At 37.9% G+C, this 24,342-nt stretch overlaps 1 protein-coding gene across 1 annotated transcript; it reads right to left on the reverse strand.

The window, feature by feature from the left end:
- Window positions 1–1,920: 1,920 nt before the first annotated feature.
- LOC127238575 (phospholipid scramblase 2) lies at window positions 1,921–24,342 on the reverse strand. Its single transcript, XM_051207200.1, has 8 exons — window positions 24,245–24,342; window positions 17,431–17,511; window positions 13,232–13,464; window positions 11,201–11,243; window positions 9,981–10,201; window positions 9,703–9,864; window positions 4,833–4,994; window positions 1,921–2,229 (listed from the first exon to the last, which is right to left on the reverse strand). The coding sequence occupies exons 2-8, from the start codon at window positions 17,507–17,509 to the stop codon at window positions 2,200–2,202; spliced, it is 930 nt and encodes a 309-aa protein (XP_051063157.1). The 5' UTR covers window positions 17,510–17,511; window positions 24,245–24,342; the 3' UTR covers window positions 1,921–2,199.

Here is a 24,342-nt window from a genome sequence, read left to right on the forward strand (position 1 = left end):
CAGTTTCAATATTTTAAAAGTCTAAACTCTCTTAACTTTCAGTTCCCATAAAGCCAAAAGGGAGTTACATATTTTCAGCAGAGTAAACATTTCTGTTCCCAAAATGAAAGAAGCAAGGAGCAGTCATAGTAGGAACAGTCATGCAAAACAAAACCCAAATCTGCAGAAAAATTTACTTATTCTGAAATTTTCATGTCTGGCACCCGGGACTTATGGTATAATAAATGGGACTCCAAAGAGTATGAATGGCCTACTTGTCTACCTCCAACTCTGTTGCCTTCTGTATATCTAGCATAGACTGCCTTCACTCTACACCTGCAGCTCTGTTCTGTACACATTCCATTTTCCACAGAACCTTCAATGTCCTGGGTTTTCCAATGGTACCTTAAGCTTAACATTTACAGCTTCATGACATAGCCTATCAAGTACTTCTTCCAGATACTCTGACACTGTTCCACATTGATTAGTGTGAGCTATTTTCCATTACACTCCAATCTTTTATCTTCCATGCCTTCAAAACTATTTGCACACAGATGACTCTGCCAAGTTCTGCTACAAGTTGGAGATGTAGCCTGCCTTTCCCTTCCTCAAAGTCCACAACTCATGATGATATTGCAAGATTTTTTTAGGCAATAGTTTCAGAGGGATGAGAATGCCCTGACCCACACTCTGGGGGCTACATTCTCAATTCAGTCTCTCTCCTTTACTGATGTTTTCATTTTCACATCTTTGTGGGAATCTTTGATGGGAGGGATCTAGGGTCACCTTTATTACTGTTCCTGTGGAGAAGAGGGCTTATTGTTAATGATGTTAATGTCTTTAACATCTACAGATGCTTTGTTATTTGTTCTCCATTGTTCACAGCCCTAAGCCTGTTTATGTGCCTCTCCTCATGGAGTTTCACGTTGTTTATTTCTTTTTGCTAAATTGTTGCTTTCTCCCACTAAAGATCTGAATGTTGGTGGTGAGAAATCCCAATAACATCCTGCCTTCGAATGTCCTCTTCTATACAAACGAGTCCATTACTTTTGAATTAAGTTCTCTGAATATTTTCAAAGTAGAGCCAGCCTCTTTGGAATATGAATGGCCTTAGCCTTATGCTTGAGTGTCTATGCTGCCCTATGAAACTAGGCCTCAACAATCCAAACCAAAACTGCCTTTTGGTCATTGAAACCACCACTAGGATGGCCACTTTGGCTTTTACTAACAGCATTTTTGGATTTTTCTAGCCCAGTTAGAAACTTTTTTACGTTGCTTCCTCAACCCAGTCCCAAAGACCTAAGAAGCACATGACAAGTTTAATCATAGCAACAGCCAAAATCTTGGTAAAACTCCCTGATGTCATGTTAGTTTTCATTGTTACCTTGACATAAACTAGAGTCACCTGGAAAGACTGAACATCAACTGAGGAACAGCCAAAATCAACTGGTCCCCTGGCCATATTTATGATAGGTTCTCTTGATTAGTAACTGTGTATAAACAGTAATGTCAATAAGTCAACCCCAATAGTAAAGTAGTAAAGAGTAAGTCCTAAAAGTTAGTGTTTCTTAGAAAGAAAATACAAAGCAAAACATGACAGTGTTCACTGAAAAGCATTTAAAATGGGTAAGTTGCAGACTTTCAGTATAAAAATTTATAATAGCAGAAATTTTAAAAGACCATTTAGTGTTATTTCCTAAAGATAAAAGAAAGTACATGTTACTTTTATTTGCATTTTATTGAGTAATATTTCCCAGGCAACAAAATAGTTAACATTTTAAAAAAAAGCTTTAAAATTTCAAAATAATATGAGGTTTTTTGTAAGAAATAAACAATATAGTTTTGGTATAATTTTATAATTAACAATAACAAGGTTTAAATTGAAAAAGACATGAGAAATAAATCACAAATTATGATTCAATTTACTTTCCATAAAATGTTTCATTTCTAAATATACATTTCCATTTTTACCTTGAATTCAGTGAATATATTGGATGTGTATAAAGATGTATGCCCATGTGTATTCCAAGATGTAGAAGCTAAACTATCACTTGGAAAGCGAAATTGCACACATTATGCCTCATGTATTATAGCTTAATTCTGAGAAATTTCAGTATAGAAAAATAGAGCCACTGGTTTCCCATTTACATGGTCTCATTGTAGATTTCAAATCTTCTCTGTCTTCTTCATTAGTCTCCACAACACTGCTAATTTTTGGTCCTACTCACAGCCTTCAAAAAACATGTAATCCTAGAGAGAAACAAAAACATAAAAATAGTTTTTCAGAGGCAAAGACTGACCTATTCTCAGACACAGAAAGCTAAGGGCACTTAATACCAAATGACATCGTGTCATCCAAGATGAACTTAAATGTAATGAGTAAATGTTGGAAAGTCTATAAAATGACCTTTCTCTTCTAATTACAATAGTGATTAATTTCTATGATTTTATTTGTTTCTCCATGTTTGTATCAATTTAATTAATTCTCCTATACCTTCTCTCAATATTTATTTTTCGTATTTCCCTTGAAATTTTTCTTCCTAAGTTGAAATTTTTTTCCATCAATGATTTAAGTTTATGTTTATCAGCATTGTGTCTCCATGCATGTCTGTGCCCATGGAGGTCTGAAGAGAGCATCACATCCCCTGGAACTGATTATCGTGAGTCGATGTGGTGCTGGAGTTCAAACTCAGATCCTTTGGAAGTGCTTACAACCTCCAGCCCACCCCTTATCTCTTTCTAGTTTTATTCCAATAATGTAATGTTTCAGGTAACAGGAGATTCACGGTCAGCTTTAGACCATGGGGTTGATGCAGCCTTTTCATTCAGAATGACATACACACCAAGCTTCCTGGTCCAGGAACAGCAATTCTCTTCTAACCCAGCCTACTCTTTCCTGCATTGCTTTCATTCTCTAACTAACAAATCATATGGAATTTGTTTCTTTCCTATTTTGTATATTTTTTTTGATCAACAGTAATAACTCAGCTCTTCTGCTGATCACTTATATACTCCGATGTCTGTGTAACTGATTTTTCAAATCATTACCTCAATATTTCTTTTCAAACTTGTATTCAAAACTACTTTTTTACAACCCAGCTTTGAACCAAGCAATATACAATTTTAAATAGGTTACTCTATATTTATGAAAGCTTCCTGATGTTTAAAGTATTCTGAAAAAATTTTCTTTGCATTGACACAAAAATGTGGGTGTATTTATGGAGCATGGGGTGATCTTTCAATATGTTCACATATTGTACAATGTTTCATAAACATTCTGACCATCTCATTTATTATATATCGGGGTGAAAACTTTTGGAATTCCATTCTGAGGTTTTTGAAGTTGATGCTACATGCAGCCCCTTCTTTGCCATAATATCCAGAACTTTCTTTTACCATATCTAGAAAACAATTATCATTCTACCATCAACCCTGTTTCACATCAAGAGAAACCCTGCACATTATGTCCTTCCACTGAATGCAGGGACTTTCACATGCCCAGACTTTTGCTTTAAAATGTTTTCCCAAAAATAAGGCTAAATTTACTTTATAAGTGTTCTTTACACTTACTCAACACACACACACACATACACACACACACACACACACACACACACACACACACACACAAACCACACATCTTCTCTTTCTTTACATGTTCATTTCGTTTAAACTTTTGCAAAAGAAAAAAGGAAGAAAGAAGGAAAGAAAACCTGAATAAGCATAACAGAAATAAAGAACCATAGTGCACAAAGTCATAGCCCCTGCTCAAGTGGCTTCTATAATGATTAAGCTGTATCTACCTGTTACTTAACCTTACAACTCCACTCTCTTATCCACATTATTTAAAAGCCAAAATTCTTTACCAAGCAAGTTTACCAAAACACACATATAGTCAATTGTTCTTATTGAAACACCAAAATAAATCCATCATTCCATCTAAACACCATTGTTTATATTTACTTGAAACCTCATAAATGACTTTTAAGATGGTTTTCCATGAATTGATGCCCAAACACGGTTCACAATAGTTATTATGGTGACATCCTGTTTTTTTTTTTTTTTTTTTAATTTGTATCTGTTTGTTGAAAGAACCCAGACAATAGGGCTGGACAAGCTCTTGTTGGTTTTTTTTTTTTTTTTTTTGTTTGTTTTGTTTGCTTGTTTGTTTTGCGCTTTTTTTTTCTTATTGCAACTCTAAAACAATGCTTAAGATACCTCACATTTCAAACCCTGCAACATAATGGAACTAGCTAGGAATTCTATCCAGACTAAAAGGTTGGAAAAAACTTCAGAGAGTTTAATTTAGTGGAGTTGTAATCTGGGCAGGGAGTGTTTAAAGTTCCCTGGGTATCCTGTTAATGATGAATATTGACTGCATATTGTAATCTGCTGACATAATATGTAAATACTGATCATGAATTTCTGATTTATTTGAACTGCCCAGATAAATGTTTCAATTAATTTACCTTTACAGCCTAATTATAACTATATTGTAATTTATAGTCACATATTAGATGATAATTTTATGATTGAACAACATGTACATTTTGATCAGACTTTTTCCAATTAAGTACAGATTCAACACTGCCTCCAAATCTCTAGCTTTATGTTTTATTTAAAAAAAAAAAAACCTGAAAGAATGACAAAGTCTGTGTTGTCTTGTAATGAGCTATAGACTCCTCAGAGAGTAAGTAGCCCTCCATATCTGAATTTCAGGGATACAAGCCATTGAACAGCTATAACAAAGCAGAATCTCATAAAACCCATCAGTGTAACAATGTCACTTTGGGACTCACAGTGTGCCGAATCATTATGGAACAATTCTACCAAGGATTAGCAGGAACACTTACTATGAGGAAACACGCTCCGAGTACCACAGCCTTCATCTTCACATCAAGGTCTAGTGGGAACTGGATCCCAAAGTTATCTGCATCTGTGAAGGTCTCTTTCATACACCCAGACCACTGCTTGGAGATCTTGCCAATTCCAGATTGTTCATCAAGAGACATGATCTACATATGAAGAAAAAAGTAAGGATTTGTAGAATATGTATGGAAAAACCTACTTTCAAAGGCTGGAGTAAAGTCAGACAAATATCTTCTTAAAATTATGTTCAAAATATTTACCTACTTCAATTTCTAGAAGGTGTTGGGAAGACAGCAGATGAAACTCCTCTAATATTATATGCTTTGAGAAGCATAACTTTCATGCAGGATAACTGTATAAATGTGGCAGAGGGTCATTGCCACCTATGAGACCAAGGCAGTAGGGGGCATTAAAGTCAAAAAGCCAAGAAAGATCCACAGACCAGCTACTGGGTATAAGGGACCAACAAGAAACTCCATGTGAGACTACTGGGGGGGCAGAGATGGGACATGAATTGATAATTAGTGAGGAGTGTAACATACTAGAACAAAAGTTAAGTGAAAAACTTGATTAGGGGACTCTGTGGGAGCAAAGCCCAGGACCCCATTTTACAATAGAACAGGTAGGGCACAAACTAAAGCCACTCCACACAGGGAATGCAGATTCTTACCAAAGGATGTACACATAGGCTTGAGCCAAAGGAGGAGGAAATAGGTTTGTCCTTTCCAAACCTGCAAAAGCCATCAAAGGAGGGGGCAGCCTCCTTTAAAGTCCTTGCCTTTAAAGCTCCACCAAGTAAACATGAGGACATTCAGAGGTAGTCTACATCTTGGTGTGGCTGGAAGAGGATGATATCTTAAATATGTTGATGTTTACTTCTTTTTTGGCATTATTTGTTTATTTCTTGGCTTGTGAACACCCTTAATTTGTTGATGTAGCAAACAAATTTCAACTCTGCTATGCAAATGACCGAAGGAATCTGCTCAGGAATTAACTTTAGAGTTCAATTTCATACAGGCAACATGCTATATGTAAAAAAAAAAAAATACTAACTGAACTACAGGCATTAAATAGTGAAAAAATTAACACTTTATTATAATTTATTTTATTTAACAATCTAGGAAGTTGGCATCAGCAGTTCCAGTACAATTTCAGATACAACTGGGAATTCATGAATCTTGGTGGAGCTGTTTGTAGCAGACCTTGCATGTAAAATGCATGAATATTTTCAATAGCACATGCGAAGGCATCTCTCTAAAATTGACCTCATTGCTTTCATTCTCAGCAAACTACCCTGGTTCACTCAACATGGCTTTTATTGTTCCTGATGTTAATGCATGTTCTCTTTATACAATAAATTAATGGCCATTAACTTGACATACATGGATGTCATCAGGGCCTTCACAGTCTCCATCCATTATTTTCTTACAAAATCCTACTTGATCCCACAGGAACTTTAGTAGTTTCCTGTCGAGGCAGAGGCATGGTCCTCTGGGAACTTGCATGCAAAGAAAGTGCATTGTGTTCTGTGATGTTTACTTCCAATATGAATGAAAAGTCACAGACTATTGCTCACAGAATAGTACTTTCATTCTACACCCACACTAGGCATAGTATACTTTCTCTTCCTTGAGAATTAGGTTTTGTTATATGTCTAATTTGATGATAGGATGTGGCAAATGTCTTGAGTCTTCACCATGGCTAACTTGTTTGGCCTGGATGTTCACCAATGAGCAGTATCACCCATTGAGTAGCTGTGGGTTCAGTCCTATGACTCACTTTCCTTGAGCAGATGGCTGGTTACTTCCTGGTCCAAGTTAGAGCCATCTACATGAGCTTCTGTGAATGCACAGAAACTCAGCTGACCTAAGGACCATGATGTGAACTCAGTGATATTGACTTGAAGTTATGAACCATTATGGTTGTATCAGATATGCCATTTTGATAAGTTGGCCTAAAACAAAACCTCTTTTGTAACATCTTAGCATTTTATGTGCAATAGTCATCATAAACATTTATAGTCAGTCATAAAATTCCACACGTATGTTTGAAGTATGAATTATAGTATAGAAGACAAGTGGTAATTTGTCAGCATCATAAACCCAAAGCTAAAAATAAACACATGAATATTTACCATTTTTTTTAGAAAGCAATATCTTAAAAAACTGAATCCATTTTCAGATGTAATTTTATTGGAGGGATGATGAGAATTGTAAATTACAGAAAAAAAGTAACCAGCTAAATTTGAAATTGTTTTTATTGTTTGTGTGTGTGTGTGTGTGTGTGTGTGTGTGTGTGTGTGTGTGTTGTGTATGTCATTATTCCCCTTCCATCATGGCATCATGGTAGTCCAGTGGGTAGAACTCAAAATGGCTAACTTGGTAGCAAGTGCCTTTGGCTGCTAAGCCACACCTCCAGACCCCAGGTAGCATTTTCAACAAGACACTTGAACAAGAAAATTTCATCTTTGACATAATAACAACTGTAATTGTTCTATTGGCAGTTCTAATGGAATTGGTAGAGCTTATACTAACATTTCCCATTTTTAATACATGAACATCGCTATCACATACTCTATAGAAAACAGAACAAGTATCTAAATTCTGTCAAAGACAGTACATCGATATCATCATTCTAAATATATCACAAAGGAAGAAACTTATCTAAGGCAATGGCTATTTGAAGGCATCCGTGAAGATAAATGGCACAATAAAACTTAAAATCATTAATAATATCACAAAACTCGTTTTTTTTTAATCAAGCACACGACAGCAAAGTTTTCCTTAATAGTATCCTTTGATTAAAAAAAAATCTATCATATGTTGTAACTAAATACTTACTACTTTTACTGACTCTCACATAAGCAAAGTGTTCTGTATAAAGAATCATCATTATAAATGTTCATAAGTGTTTTTATATACACTTACCCCACACACAGCTTTTTGTCACAGGTATTTTCTTAAAACTCTCAACTCTGCCCTTAGAAATAGATTCTGTAAGAAGGGCAAACTACCTTTACATACCCGGTTTCTCAGAGAAATTGAGTCCATATGAATGGCTGTAAAGACTGAGTGAACCTGGAAAACAGAAACCTTGGGGAGATCTGTGGTTGGGGCACCAGAGTTCTGGCAAAGGGAAAGCTCCACTCAGCCTTAGGGAATCTTTCCTCTGTGTGTAAATTAAGACCAGTTTCTCCTCATTCTCATTTCCTGAAAAAATACATGGCTTTTCAATTTAATGAATTCCCCATTTAAATACTTACCTGTAAAAATAGAGCGATGAGGCTGGCTAGGTCAGTTGTTGTAGAAATCTTATAATGTCACACACAGCAAAACTCTAATGGCCTCATTTACTTCACGGGTTTATCAGAGCCCAGAGAAGCAGAACTGTGCTATGTATTTTGATAGAAGTGGGCCTTACTCAAGGGCCATATGGCCAAGCCTTGCTGGAGGCCTACACTATGTATGTGAAATTGTTTCCTATTAATGCATTTCTGGTATAGAGTTTATTTTATGGGGTGGGAAAACTGATCTGCTAAAAAACTATTAGTGAAACAGAAAAAATATGATAATACTCTTTGAAAGCTTTATGGGAATGGATTTCTCCCTCAAAGATCTATTCTCTATTTACTAATCCTTGATGAAGCCTGGTAAACAGTGCCAGGTAGTGAGATGAAGTCCCAAGGCTACTTTAGGCTATGGAATGAAGACTACTTGATCACTGCACTGAGAAAGCACAAGAGTGAGGAGGCTTTGTGACTGGCCCCTTGGAGTCTGTTGAGAAGGACATTTTGGAGGGTGTGCAGAAAGATGACTCACACCCAGGCAGGATGGAGCAGGTCAGCCTGAGGTTAGTTCACACCACTGGGAATAGGGTGTCATTTACACCTTAAGTCCTATGTATTTCAGCAAATTTCTATTTCAGATTTTCAAGCCACAGTTCACCCTAGGTCATAGAAAATTTGGAAAATGAAACACCAGAGAAGAAACATGGCTTCTAGTCACCACACTGAAACGTCATTATGTTAGTGGGGTAACAACAGGAATTTCAAGTGATAAAATGTATGTACCTTCACAAGAGCTGGCGAGGTTTAAAATGCAGAAGAGGGAAGAAAGGACAACCCTGGAATTTAAACTCTTAGTTTAAAATGAGTAATACTGTGTTAACAAAAGGAAGAGGGCCTCTCTCTCTCTCTCCCTCTCCCTCTCCCTCTCTCTCTCTCTCTCTCTCTCTCTCTCTCTCTCTCTCTCTCTCTCTCTCTCTCTCTCTGTGTGTGTGTGTGTGTGAGGGGATGTTCATGTATTCATGTTTGTGCATGTATGGACATTGTATGTATGACATGGTGAGTATAGAGATCAAAGGTCAAAGTTAGGTGTCTTTTAGCATTTCCAACTTTACTAAGACCAGGCCTTTTTCACTGAGCCAGGGGTTTCCCTATTCAGCTAGACTGGCTGGCCAGCACGCCCTAGGAATCATTCTACCTCACACATACCTGAATTGGGAGTAGAGGTGGATACCTGCATACTAGGGCTTCCCTGTACGGGTACAGGGATACAGTTCCAGGTCCTCATATTTGCACAGTAAACAGTCTAACCATTCAGTAAATCACTAGAAAAACCTATAGAATTTTTAAATGCTGGAATGTTTTCTTTTTCTGAATTGGCCTCTGTTTGCATGACACTGAGGGCACTCTACATTAATCTTTAGAGAAATGACCTTTGTTCTGAATCATTAAATGACCATTAATTAAATGGGCACACATAAACAAACACTATTTAGGTAACCAGGAACATCCTATAGGAATATATTCTTTTCATGTCAGGAAGACACATCCTATGACATTATGACATTTACCTCAAAGTCAATGTCTGTACAGCAGGTGCATGCAACACATGGACCAACAACTTTTAGAACTTCCTCCTTCTTCTCATTTTGAAGAGTGAACTTGGGCAGACATGGGTGCCAGGTCTGAGTCACATACCCTACCGGCACACCAGGAGGAGCCTGGATTTCTATCTACAAAAGCAACAGTACATGTTGAATGTAACCATGGCCATACCATCCAGGTGTAAGGCATTCTTGAAAACTCTTATTGCACCTCTTCTCAGTTGCTATGGGAACATCACACTGACCTCCTGGAGGCAGCAGGGAAAGCAACAGCTACTGCATCTCAGGGGTCTCTCCAGAGTCATGACTTCTCTGCCAAGATTGTCCAGGATCCTCAAGGTGAAAGGTCTAGCTGCTTCACAGCAGTTTCGAGTACAGCAGTCAGTATCTTCTACAGCAAAGTAAACCATCTGCCCGAGACTGTTCTTGATTTCAAATTTGTTATTTGTTTCAAAGCCTGTTAAGACTGAGGACACACAGGGGAACACATTGACAATGTTGTTAGGAATAGTGACTCTCCTAAGGTAGCAGTGGGGAGGAGTGCTCGAGACTGCAGGGAGCAGCAGGAAAGGGGAGACAAGTAGTGCAGAGGAGATCTGGACTGGGGACACAGCAGTGCCTGACTCACTTCTTTTCCTTGTGGACACCTTACCTCCTCTTGGCACCTGTCAATGGCTGGGGCTGGCCCTAGGCAAAGGTTTTTTCTAAATTCCAGCCAACTTTTCATAATACAAGAAGAGGACACTGGCTCATACAGCTTTCCTGGCTGCCTTCTCCTGGTGGGTGTGGTGATGCACCTATCGGTGTCTTAAGTTCTTTTTGCATCTGGGCACACTGGATCCAAGGAGGCATCTGGAAGCCCTTTTCCCACTCAGAACAGGAGTATGCTCTGAGGAACAGCCTTGAGGGGCTGTGCTCAGCTCCCCTCTGATACCACAGAGCCTTTTACCTCAACTGGGAATCCAGAGCCCACAGGGTACAGATTGTGTAAGCCTCCTCCTCTGTACCACTAACAATAGCTCGGGTAGCTAACAATGATTTTACAAAGAATTCGTGTCCTAATTACTAACGACCATTCACCCTGGGAGCCAAACCACTATATGAGGTTCCATTCAAGTCTCAAACTCATCACGGGCTGGCAGAGAGTGGCTAAGAGGTTTAGGTGAAAGGCAAGATTAGCTTAGTGCAAGCAGAGAAAGATCACCAGCACCAACTGTTTCCTTTCTAAAGCAGTGACATTTCATGGGAACACATGTCCAGCACAGGAAGCTTGATCACCTGACTCCTACTTCTTAGAAGTGGACAGGAAATGGTGTTCATAATATTTTTACAGTGAAGATAGATGTCTGTTGCCTCCTGCCTAAACCTCCCACAGAAGAGTGCTGTAGGAGAGGCAACTCACAGGCCATTAACTCTGTGAACTGCTCCTGTTTCTAGAAATACCATCAAGGCAACAGATACATACCTTCCAGAAGTTCAGTTTGCTGATGAATCAGAAGCTGATCTATCTGTTCCAGAAAAGAGAACATGCATGGGATTATTATCAATTCCTAGCAGGATCAACATTTCACACTTCACATTGTATAGCGATACATTTTTATATATTAATGGCAAATGTTTATTTACAGATACATTTATTTTTATGTGTATGAATGTTCTGCCTATATGCATGTAAGTGTACCCCTTGCATGCAGTACTTTCAAAGGCCAGAAGTGGTAGACAGACTCGTGGAACTGAAGCTGATGGCTGTAAGTGGCCCTGTTGGTGCTGGGAATCAAACCTGGGTCCACTGCAAGACTAGGAACTCCTGAGCCAGTTCTCAAGACCCAGTACCAGTTTGTTTAAATTGTTCATTTCAAAGGGGAGAATTCTTTTTAAGTCAAATAAAGTTGATTTATAATGGAACCCCCATAAAATTACAAACCAGTGTTCTTTCCAGAAGATGAGATTGATTGACAATTTATCCATTCAAATCATTTTCTTGTAAGAAGTTGTCACTTGTAAGTGAAAATATTCCTTCATCTGTTAAACTCCCTGATTAAATTAAGTGTATTCCAGGGTATTTTTTAAAGATTATAATTAGCACTGAAATTTCTCTTCACTAAGTCCAATTAGAGCTGCCCATGTGTACAGTGGAGCACGGGAAGGTTACTCGTGGTCACACCCACAAAGAAGGAGCTTCCTTCCCCAGAAGCTAGCAAGTGTCCAGAGTTCTCAGTTAGGAATGGGAATTCAGGAGCCCCTCCAGCTTCAGTGGAGGAATTCTGCTTGGCTCTTCTTGTTCAGATAACAATAGCTACTGTGAATTCCTGAGTTCATCACTCAAAATTCATCCAAAAGACTGCATTCCATAGCACCCTTCCATAGTCTCCTATTTCTACATTCTTTCTGCCTCCTTCTCTATAATTTTCCTTGAGTCTTGTGTGTGTGTGTATGTGTGTGTGTGTATGAATTCATGAACACTTCTAAGTCTGATGTTTGAATTCACATAGGACATGTTAATGCCATGTGTGCCAGATAGACTAGACATGGCTTGGAGATCACAGGGCCCTCTGGATTTGTTCATGGATTGGGTGTACTTCACAGTCCTCTTTTACCTTGCTAGCTTTTCACACCAAGCTATTACTAAACTTTATATTTGTGCTAAAATTCATTATCATTGAACTATAGTTCAGCAAAACCCATACTTTCTTCCCTTACTAGAGGCAATTATAATGGATTTTCTAAAGAATAAAAGCAACTTTATAGTCTATAAAGCTACATATATGAAAAACTTACTCTTTCTTAGCAGCGGTGAAGCACACCTTTAATCCCAGCACTTGGGAGGCAGAGAGGCAGGCTGATCCCGTGTTAAAGGCCAGCCTGGTCTACAAGGTGTACAAGCTAAGTTCCAAGACAGCCAGGGCTACACATAGAAACCGTGTCTCAAAAAAAAAAAAAAAAAAAAAAAAAAAATAAGGAAAAAATTAAAATTGCTCTTTTTTAGGTATCACTTAAAGATAATAACTAATATTTTTTTATACTCTCTTTTTCAAATACCAAGGCTGTGTGTCAGTCTTGGGTTAAAAAGCTTTCGTACTCACTACCAAAGTTCACATGTAAAAAGTAAATCACAATGACTGTTCCATAACTTTCAAGCCTTGCCAAAGCAGTTGACATCTTTGGACACTCGTTCCCTCTTCGAAAAAACAGTGATAATTATCTTGTGCACACATCACCAATTTTCTAAGTATTATACTTGGAACAATGACTAGAATAATATATAATAGATACTGCCTGTTGGTTATTATAGGCCAAACTCACAGGAGACAAAAACAGAATTGTCTCACACATTGATAATTTGCTTAACAACTGCAATTCATCTAGCAGAACTATGAGTAACCAGAAGGCATAGAGGAAAATATTATGCTTTGGTGAATTATTCATTTGTTGTCCAAGTAAACTAGAATTAGAAATACAATTTTGTCTTTTGTGAGTTCTGAGTATACAGATTTACCTGACTTAAGTATTCGAGCCCAGGTGGGCAGTTCCGAAGAGGTGGTGGTGCTGGCATCCATTGGGTATTAACAAGGATGATAGCCTGGTTATTTTGAATAGGAAGCCGTGTTGCATTATAACCTTCATGGCCAGCTGTTGAGACTGTGTAGGCAGCCTGAGGCCCTGGGTAACCAGACTGCGGACCTTGGTAGTCAGTCTGGAATGTAGGGTGTCCAGTATGTTCTGGAGGTCCTGAAATAGGAGCAAGAAAAATGATTTGCAACTTCACAGAGAAAAGTATTATTCTGGCCTATGATGTTTAAGACTTTTCAATGCAGTCTTTGGGGTTTATACCTGCTTCTAATTATAGGTTTAAAAAGCCAAGTTTATTGTTATACTAGTCATAATCAGCCAATATATGGAATCAGCCTAGATACCTCCCAACATATGATAAAGAAAATTATACACACACACATAAGGGGGGGGAGACAGAGACAGAGAGAGGTTATGGATCTAGATATGGATAATAATAAGGATAATGTTTTATTCAGCCATAAAGAAGCATGAACTCATTTTAGGAGAAAATATAAAACTAGACATCACCAGATAATGAGAAACCAGCCAGATGCACAGGTGTTTCTGTCACCAAGGAGCGACTCTGGAGCAAAATAATTTCCTATATCATTATCGGGTTTTAGACATTTTTTTTTTTAAATCTGAGCTCTGAAATGCACTTCAATATGTGATCTATCTCTATAGTTTCTACTTATGCACCACCTATGTGTACAAACACATACACACAACACACACACACACACACACACACACACACACACACGGTTTAGAGCAACAAAACAAAGCTTAAAACAATAGTAAAAATTAAATTAGCAGACAAAGTAACACATTATTTTGTGACACTGATGTTCCTGAATATCATGTCCTTTGTTCACCGTTATCTTCCATTGTCCCCTTGTGTACCAGCCTATATCTTCCCACTGGGTTCTGACTAGTCCCTCAAATAGCTGAGTCTGCTTTTGATCTTATACAGTCATGGTTTTATAACTAGATTACACACACACAAATAATAAAAATAGGGATGTCTGTTTTTGGCAATCTGGCTTGCGTCTCTATCTCCATCTCTCTGTTTTGTTTTTTGATATGGTTTTTACTATATTGCCCTGGCTGGAAGGTCTTTAACTTGCTATGTAGGGCAAACTGGTGCCAAACACACAGAGATCCACCTGTCTCTGCCTCCCAATTCCTGGGATTAAATGTGTACACCACCACACCCAGCCTTGTTTGTATCTCTTAATGGGGTGTGTCTAGTTTCATCCATCTTCTATAAATGACATTTCACTCTTCCTTCTGTCTTAATAAAACCTTTCTAGCTCTCTCTCTCTCTCTCTCTCTCTCTGTGTGTGTGTGTGTGTGTGTGTGTGTGTGTGTGTGTGTATGTGTGTGTTCTTTCATCTGTTAAGTATCAAGGGTGACCCCATATTTTAGCTGTTACAAATAGTATAGTAATAACCATGGATAATTGTTTGCCCGTGGTATGATAACAGATTTCTTTAAGAGGGGATCATGTGATAGCTCCATTTTAATTTTGGGGGGGGGACTTCAAATACTAGTTTTTTTAATTGACTGCATTAATTTACCAGAAGCACATAAGTCCCATTCTCCACGCATAACTTTTATTGCTGTTTGCTTGAAGATGGCTGAGTGGGTCCCTGTGGGTGTTATGCAGAACAGGGAACTATGTGAAAGATATTAAGAATGAAAACCCATTGCGTACTGACTTCATCAACCTCCATCAGACTTTCAGGAGTCTAATAATAAGAGGTTTATTTCCAGTATTTTTAAGTGTAACATGAAAAATTAAAACCCAGAGATAGATATTGGGGTTCAAGCTGAAGATCAGTGAAGCAAAGCAGCCAGCCACTATCCCTTGCCTATACCTTAGACCAAAATGGCTGATCCTGACTCCAAGAATCAGCCACAATGCTCTGAGTTCATATCTCCTTCCACCTTCTATTCCTTTCTCTGCCCAGCCATATCACTCCTGTCTCCACCTCTGTAGTGCTCACATTAAAGGCATGTGATCCCAAGTGCTGAGATCACCTTTGTGTGAGCTGTTTCTCTTTTAGACTGGAACAATTTTGTGTAGCTCGTGGCCCCTGTCTCCTGAGTCCTGGGATGAAGTGAAGGTGTGCACCACCACTGCCCAGCCTCTATGGCTGTAGCTGGCTAAGCATTTTGATCCCCAGTTGCTTTAGTAGATCATCAACAATATGTTACCAAATTTAAGACCAGTATTGTTGTAGGATGTTTGTACACTGTGTGAACATGTATTTCTGTGATTAGTATAATAAAAAGCTGCACAGCCAATAGCTAGGCAGGAGAGGTAACTACTGGAACTTTTGGGCAATACAGAGAAATGAAGTATCAAAGCACTTGACAAAACATATATTAGAAAAATATGACTTAAGTTATAAGAAGTAATTAGGGCAAAAACCTAACTTTTATAATTAAGGCCAAGCTTTTATAATTAATAATAAGTCTCCCAGTCATTATTTGTAATCTGACAGCCTAAAGAAAAATCCATCCACACAACATAATTTGGAAAAAAGTTTCCTGGTGTAATACAATCCCCACTGCATGAGGAAACATAATTACTATGAAGCTCAACTCAGGAAACACGTCATTTCTTCCCCGAAGATGGGTTCTATCGATACACTGTATGTATCTTAAGGGCCTACAGAAGGATCTGGCCTGGTCTGGGTCATGGTCATACACACAGCTTAGAGGAAATCTAGGCCATTACCCACCTCTGGTCCTGATTGTGGGAGTTTGGGGGAGAATCTGACTATAAGGTTCATTTATTTAGGTTACTAGCCACCTCCTGTCCTGTTTGTTGGAGCTTGATATGGCCTGGTGCAATCATTTCCAGTTCTCAGGTTCCTGGATGGAAGAAAAGGTTTTTCACCTTTCCCAAACCAAGATACCTTTTCTAATATACTCCATACCTGATACTAACTGAACAGAACATGTATGCCTATTTTACATGAGCTGTAAGGTTAATAAAACTGTTCTATGGGTGCCTAGGTTAAAATATGGACAATCTAGGAACTCTCCAAATCTGTTCTGAGAATTCAGAACAGCATTTCTCAATCCAGGCCTCACATTACAAACACCTGGCTTCTCGGGAATTAGCAGTCATTGTTTAGAGGTGTGGCTTAATTTCCCCGTGAATGCTCTCTGTATTAGTATTTTTAAATGAAAATTAATGACAGCCATGGTTGTGAATGGCTGCCTTAGAGGGCTGGAGCTTAGCTAGCTCCTATTCCTTTAATTGCAAACATCTGGATAAGATCTGAGACCCATAGGGAGTTTTCAAAGACAATTACACACAGGCCATTCAACTCCCAAGCCAATCTGTTTCCTCAGAATAGAAAACTAAACTCATGTATCCTTCTGTCAAGGCATAACACCTTCGATATTAACCCCCACGGTGCTCTTTAAGGATCTGGATAGCCTGCTACTGGTAAATCTGGGTACATGATTAACATTGACATTTACAAAAGTCCACTTGTGCCTACAATTGCATTTGCCTAATGTCTGAAGTTGTTTACTGTCTGAAAAGATAAATGAATATCTAGTATGTATTTTATGTGACTGCAGAATGGGGTGGCATGTCTGAAGGAGTGATTCTTCGAATGTGTTACACAATGAAAATGAGGGTTGCTATGAAGTGAGCATTTCTGTTGTAGGCAGTTCCAGTTTTACGTCTACTCTTTCTCACTGAGCACAATTAATTCTAAATACTTCATGGTTCAAAAACACCCACAGTTCAGTCTTCTAAACATCATTACATGAGGCAGTTTTCAGCACAGACGAACAGCCAATGAAACATTTGTTTTACTCGCTATCTGTATCAATATTTAATTTACTTTCAATGCTATATTTCACGAGTAAATATAAACTTGTGTACTGCATTAGTTCCTCATGATGTGTACTGTCCTTCATAAATAAAAAGTGCTTCTTTGGAAAGCATGTACAGTCTAAAACAAAACAAAACCTAGGCCACTACCATTTCCTCAGTGCAATATTAAGAAAAAACAATCACTAAAATAGAGACAGAGTCACCACTTCTCCCTTTTTCTTGGGAGCATCAATTGATCAGAGTCATTGTATTGTTTTCTTCTGCAACAAGTATTTTACCTTGGAGTGCTGCTGGAGGGTACCGAGGGCCATACCCAGCTGGCAAATATGTTCCTGGGCGAGGAGCCTCCATTTGCATGCCTGCAATTCAGGGAGAGGTACAGTTTATCAGCCTAAATGAGATGGGCGACAACAATTCACAGTGCCAACATAATGTGTGGCACTGAACTGAAAGATGCAGTGTAAATCCCACAAGTTAGGCAGTGGCTGTGAAAGCGCCAGCATGTAACAGAATCCTGTCTGCAGCAACTTCTCTTCTAGGTAGCTTCAGGCAGCTCTGTGACTGGGGCTGAATTCCCAGGGTTTTTCATTTGTGACATGAGAACAAAGATAATTTTCAAAGCACACATAGATAGAAAGTGTAGAAAGCAATAAAACTCCCTGTATGTGGTGATGGCACTGCTAAAAATGTGGATTGTTTTTTTTTAATAATAATCTTCGTTAACTCTTTGAGAATTTCATACGATGTATTTTTGTTATATTCAACCCAATTCCTCCCTTCACTCCTCCCAGGAGAGTACAAACTGGAGACAATGGTTTATTAAACTATGAATTAAGTGCCCATAATCATTGCCTTGAGAATTAATTTGGGTTCCTGATGCCTCAAACTGAAAAGAGCACTTGCTGCTTGGTCAGAGGACTAGAGTTCTTCTACCAGCATCCATGCTGGGCAGTTCATAACTGCCTGCTACTTAGGCTCCAGTGGCTCTAATAGTCTTAGCCTGTGGGGGTACCTGAACACATGGCCACACATACATACATGCAAAAAATAAGAAAACAAAATAAATCTTTAGTATGTATACTTCTGTTAATTATCATTTTTATGGTTACCCTGAACCTGTACTACTGGGGCTGTGTTGTTATCTTTTTTTTATTACCTCTTAATCAATTGACCTCAGGCACCCACTCTTTTCAAAGCTACTAAGGGAAATTTTATGTAAATCTAAAAAACCCAAAATTCAAGGTTTGAGGTGGAATTCTGCTGGCTCAGAGAGGCAGATTAGAAAGTAGCAAACCTCCCTTTGTGGTGTCTTCCAAAACACCCAGTGGCCTCCTCTCCACCCCCACTTAAAAACCCTTGCTCAAACACATGGTTCCTTCCTACCACTTCCTGTCAGCTACTTGCTGACTTAGCCTCCTGCTTTGGAGCAGTTTAATTTTATTTAATCAAATACATCTTTATACTGTTAACAAAAGCAGTAGGAAAAAAAAATGCAACACACTTTAAAATAATATTCCCCAACAGGACTGAAGTGTACAAAGTTTCTAAGTTATAACTGACTTCTAAAAACTATACTATTCACTTTTAGTTAAGTAACATATTGCAGTGTTATCTTCTATATATAATATCTTGAATCATCTTAATATATGCACACATTTTTCAGTCTACTGCTTCTCTAGAGAGTCATTTACCCATCTCAAATATTCAATAAATATGAAGTGAGCCTCTTCTGAGCCACTTTTGGTTACACTTCGGGTGATGATGGTTCTGTTATTACAGAATTATGATCTAGTAGACATTATACTTACTTTATTTTCTTCTCCATTTATTGTTGGGTTACTGACCATTGGAAAAATTCAAATGTTTCCATTGTTGAGTTATAGAAACATGGCTTACCATAGAAGGAAACGTTCAGGCTTTCAAACTTATTTTCTTCATGTAACTCTTTTGTAGACATCTAAATATCACTCAGCTTGTTCGTTTATGTGCACGTGAGAAAGGCTAGACTGAGGCCATTCTCCTTTTTCAGTTGTTTCATAACAATTTGGCAGTATAGAGTTCATGGAAACCATAAACTCAAGAAACAAAGAATCCCTTGCCCAAATTCCTGTAACATACCCTAGATTGTTGCGTATCTCTGAATTACCACTGATCATTCCATTAGAACCATTGTCTCCTACTTCTCAGCTAAAGATGAATGGTCTGAACGCTTAGTTCTGCTGTTTGTTAAAGCCATGGCTGTAGCCACACTCTCACCCTGGGTCTTAGAGCATATCTAAAGGAAACACACTCCAGTTCTGATGATATCTATGCTGAAATGAAATGATGTACAGTCACCACTTTTGAATAATATAAACTGCACACATATAACCAGGACCAAATGGATTCAGTAAGTTAGGAGTTCATAGTCTCTTGGGTTTAGGGAGCAAAGAAAAGACTCCAATTTCAGGAGTCCCAAGGGGAATTCCTGTGAAGAGAAATTAAGATAATGGGCAGATTCTCAAGTATATTAAAAACATAATAATTATAGGTTAATTTCTGTATTTGGACCATAAAAATAATAGAATTATCATTTTATCTGGAAGATATCAACTTCCTTTTACATACACATATTCCTATTTATGCATTATATGTATAATTATTCTAATTTATGCAGAACTTCTATTTAGCATATAAATAATGCACATACATACATATATATGCAAACATGTATAATTGTGTGTTTGTGAAACAAAATAATTAATGTCACCTTAGCCAAATGAGTCTAAATTGAACCAAGCCATCATCCTGAAGCTTCTAACATATAAAACAACTTAAGTAAACTTACATTGACCTTTTAAAGCATTTGGCAGGATTTTACATGAAGCAAGTCAAGGCTGCAATTATTAATAAAGATCAACTCCTTGGGAGAAATATAAGGAGATGGTCTAGTATATTCATTGAGGCTAACTTGATGTAAAACATATCAGTTTGTTGCTATTTCAACAAAGACAAAAGAAAAAAATCAAGATCATTTCAGAAAAGCATTTTTTTCTCTAACGAGAAAAATATTTCATTAAACACCTAATAGATAAACAATTTCTTTAAAATTTTCATGGAAGAAAAGACACAGAGCATTATGATGAGTACTTCCTTATATCAGGGTTATGAAAATATACAAAGCTGTGAGCCTGAGGATTTATTAGAATGGACTGGTTGTTTAAAGTTATCATTTTTTATACTGTGACTAAAATAAACCTTGTGTATATAAAGTATACACAGAAGTATAAAACTGTCCCATCTGAAATGTATTCTACATATACAATATGTTTATCAACAAACCTAATATTTAGCTTTCCCAAAAGCTTTAAGGAAAAAAATCCATGACATTGGATATCTCTGCAATATATCTTCTCTGTTATGGAAATTTGAAATAGGCATTGGAAGAATAAAGGCAAAAACATTGTGACAGAAAACAGGTAAATAGATTTAACTTAAGAGGGAAAATACTGAAACTATGTATAGTGTTTAAGTCTATGATTTAAACAGTCCTAGAACAGGCCTTCTGTTAGTATGGTGTATGAAGACAGGCTGACAGGCTCTGGTCAATCAAGGTGTCCTAGAGCTATACATTCTGAGTCATGAGCTAGTCTTCTTCAGCTACCTGGTGTAGCCTCATCTAGCCAGTCAAACCTTTGGCCTTGACCCTCTTCCCATGCTATGCTTTTCAAAAAGACTAGAAATTGATGGCTGGCCCATGACTGTTAACACTTTCCTGAAAGCCTCTGGAAACCAGTGAACCAGGGGTACAAATGGGTAGTGTCCCTTATAAACACAACATATTCAAATTGTCTGTAAAGTTTCAATCTGTCTCCATTACTTTTTTTTTTAAATAGGACAGCTTTTTTCATTTTAACTGATGATGCTTGGCTAATGAAGGTTCTACAAACTTAATAACTTTTAATAGTAATTTTAAGGATTACTGCCCATCATTCTCATCTTGCCTCCATATAAAAAATACCAACGTATATCTAAAGGTAAATCATAAATGACTTCTACATGGACAGGTTTGGGCAAGTTTTCTTTATTTTGTATTTTAAAAGTTAATTTTTTATTTTCAATTCAGTTAACAGTTGAATTAGGATTAAAATTTTTGAACTTTATAGCCATCTATATGAGATATAAATATTTCTCTTCTAAATTAAAATAATTTGGACTATATACCCAAATATATGAGATGGAAATATTTCCCTTCTAGTTTAAAAATATCTTATCATTTGTTTTCTGGAGACAGAGCTTCTCGGTACACCCTGGCTGTCCTGGAGCTTGCTCTATAGACCAGGCTGGCCTCAAACTCAAAGATCTGCCAGCCTCTGTCTCTCAAATGCTAGGATTAAGGGCATGTGCCACCACTGCCTGGCAGTTTTCTCCACCTTAATGATCTATTCTCAGGTGTGTTGCTCAGGTATGAAAATAGCTGGGTATACCTCTGGTTTAATGAATTGGTTAATAATTTATGTCATCATCATAAAATAACTTCTATGAAAGGTAAACAATTACACAAAGACTTTAGAACAAGAAGTAAAATCCATGATGCAGTCCTGAAGTTTCTGGTAGAGTTACTGTATGTTCCACACCATGGGAAATCGTCATAGCACCAGAACAAAATTTTGGGCACACTCTGATGATCACACACATCTTCTGAACCACGGAAGATGTTCAGGGGAAGCTGAGGCTTCCTTCTGTTAGAAATCAGGCTACACTCACCTTCTGAGCTCCATGATAATTGTCACACTCCCAGTAAGGAAAAGAAGAATGCTGTGAGGGTTGTGATGTCTCCACAGTTTATGGTTTAGTAGAAGATTTAAACCCATGCCCCAGGAATCAAGAAATTCCCTTACAGCTTTCAAAACGTTTTTCTGAAATATCATAAAACTATTATGCCAATCAAACAAGTAAAAAAAAATGGGTTCAGTTATTTAATGAGAAATTACTAGTTAAGTGTCTACGCACAAAATTTCCCATCCAAAGTCATTCAATACTCAGGATAAACCAGTTTGGATGATTAAAGCCTTAAGTTTGTAACCCATTACAGGTTAGTTTCCCAATACTCTTTTGTTCCAGACACCATGGCCAGAATTCTATGTCTCTAATGTCTTAGAGTAAGTGAAAATGAGACACTATGTTGGGGGAGGAAGAGAAAGTAAGGTCAGAGATTGAGGTAAAATTAATGAAAATAATTTCATTATTTTCAAACCAAATATTGTTCATGCACTCCTGGCAATGCTTGTAGAAACATTTTGTGTATTTGAAAGGTTACCATCAAAGAAGACAGGCACTTTTGCTGTTGAACTATTTGGGGGGACTGTTCTATGGAGCCAGAATTATTGTGTTTGCACACATTTGGGCTAGAAGATGTCAGTGGCTCTTGAGGACATGGCACAAGCTGGAAGTGCTGTAATGGAGAAATCTGGATAAATGCAATGTACTCTTTGAAACAGTAAAACATTCTACCAATATCCACTTTGGCATTTTAGGATAAAGCAAACATGCTTAAGAACAACTATGGATGGCATTTAGAGAATTTTATTCATAAACTTTGGATGTAGAGTATATATCATCATAAGTCATCAAGCACTAATGGGCCAGTGCACACACATATATACAGAAACATTTCCTATTTAAGTACTTAAATATTAATGTAACAAAAGCCACTGTCACTCAGTCCTTTATGAAATGGTAGCATCTACTCTAACAACTTACAGAAGTGGAAAATCAACTTCATCCTTTAAGTCTGTATTAGTCCCACAATTTCTAAAGCAAGCTAAAAGGGGCTATACATGAAGAAATTCAGGGTTGGCAGGCCTGAAGCAAAGAAGAGATGGTCACACTCAGAAAGCCTCTCTGCCTTCTGCCTGCTGTGCCTTTCTTTCCTGTGTACCTGGTATTCTAGAATGCCAAGCATAGTTGGGCTCCAGTTAATATTAACTGCTCAATAGCTTGCAGGATCTGTGACTGGTTCCTCAGGTTTCCACTGAATTGTGAAGCAGTATTATTAAGTTGAACTGGAGCCTGATGTGATCTTTTCAAAAAGGATGTGGTATAGGATGCTAGGCATGAAGAGAGCCATTCTTTATGACAGGAACACCCCTATCGTGATATCCTGTGTCACAAAGGGCATGGGTAATGTCTGAAAACATCCTGTATAAACTGTAGAGACTCTAGTCAAGGTAATGACAAGCAAAAGTATGAGGGAGAAGTAGTCAACAGACCAGAAATGATATTTTAAAAATGTTTAATAACACTTGCTTCAAGAAAGACAGAAGCAAACAGAGAGAATAACCCTCCAGAGAAGGAATGGGTGTCTGAAACAGGTAAGAACAATTACTTGCCCTTAATGGATTTGTTCTGTGCATTTCAGTTGCGAGCACTCCATTGCCTTGTTAAGTAATATGTTATATATGTTGTATATAGCATTAACCTTCCTTCTTGGGCTGTGAGCTTGGGCTCCCTTGGATGTGAGCTGTCTGGCACACTAGAAGCTAATCTGTAACCTTTGTGTGAGACCTGACAAGTACTAGGACCAGCAACTAGTAGTCAAGGACTGATTATTCGGGTTGGAGGTCATTTTTTTTTTTTTTTTTTTTTTTTTTTGGCTCTTTTGTCTCCATAGTTAACAGTTTTACAAATGTAGACAGTAGATACCTCCTGCATCAGGCCAAGGGTGATGACCTTCTTTGAGACAGTTTAATTCCCCGAATTAAACAGGAAATCATGTTTGCAACCTAAATACCAGCCTGAAATGGAAAGAAAGGCCACCTCTAAAGAAATGCTAGAGAATGGAAGAACTGTCTCCTTATTTAAAAGACCCATGAAAAATAACATCAAATCCCTACCTGTCTACGGGCAAACCTTATTACTAAGCTACGTTTTACCTCTCTAGCCAGAGTCCCTTCCTTGCCCACCTCCACTTTCCTGGCATCTAGGCCATTATTCCTAACCTCCAGGCCATATCTTCATCCTCAGATTCCTCCTCCTGGGGCTTCTGTATTTTCTGGGTCCTGCAAGGGCCACAGATCCTCTTGAGACAGACAGGGCAGCTGGCTTACTTACTTTTGTTAAGTAGTAAATCCTGGAAACCACAGTGGCTCTGCTCTCCAAACCTCTCTCCAAAAGGTACAGGTGCTACACTCTTCCACTCTACTCAAGTT

The sequence above is a fragment of the Phodopus roborovskii genome, unplaced genomic scaffold (assembly GCF_943737965.1).
Source record: "Phodopus roborovskii unplaced genomic scaffold, PHOROB, whole genome shotgun sequence".
In the NCBI taxonomy this organism is placed as follows: domain Eukaryota; kingdom Metazoa; phylum Chordata; class Mammalia; order Rodentia; family Cricetidae; genus Phodopus; species Phodopus roborovskii.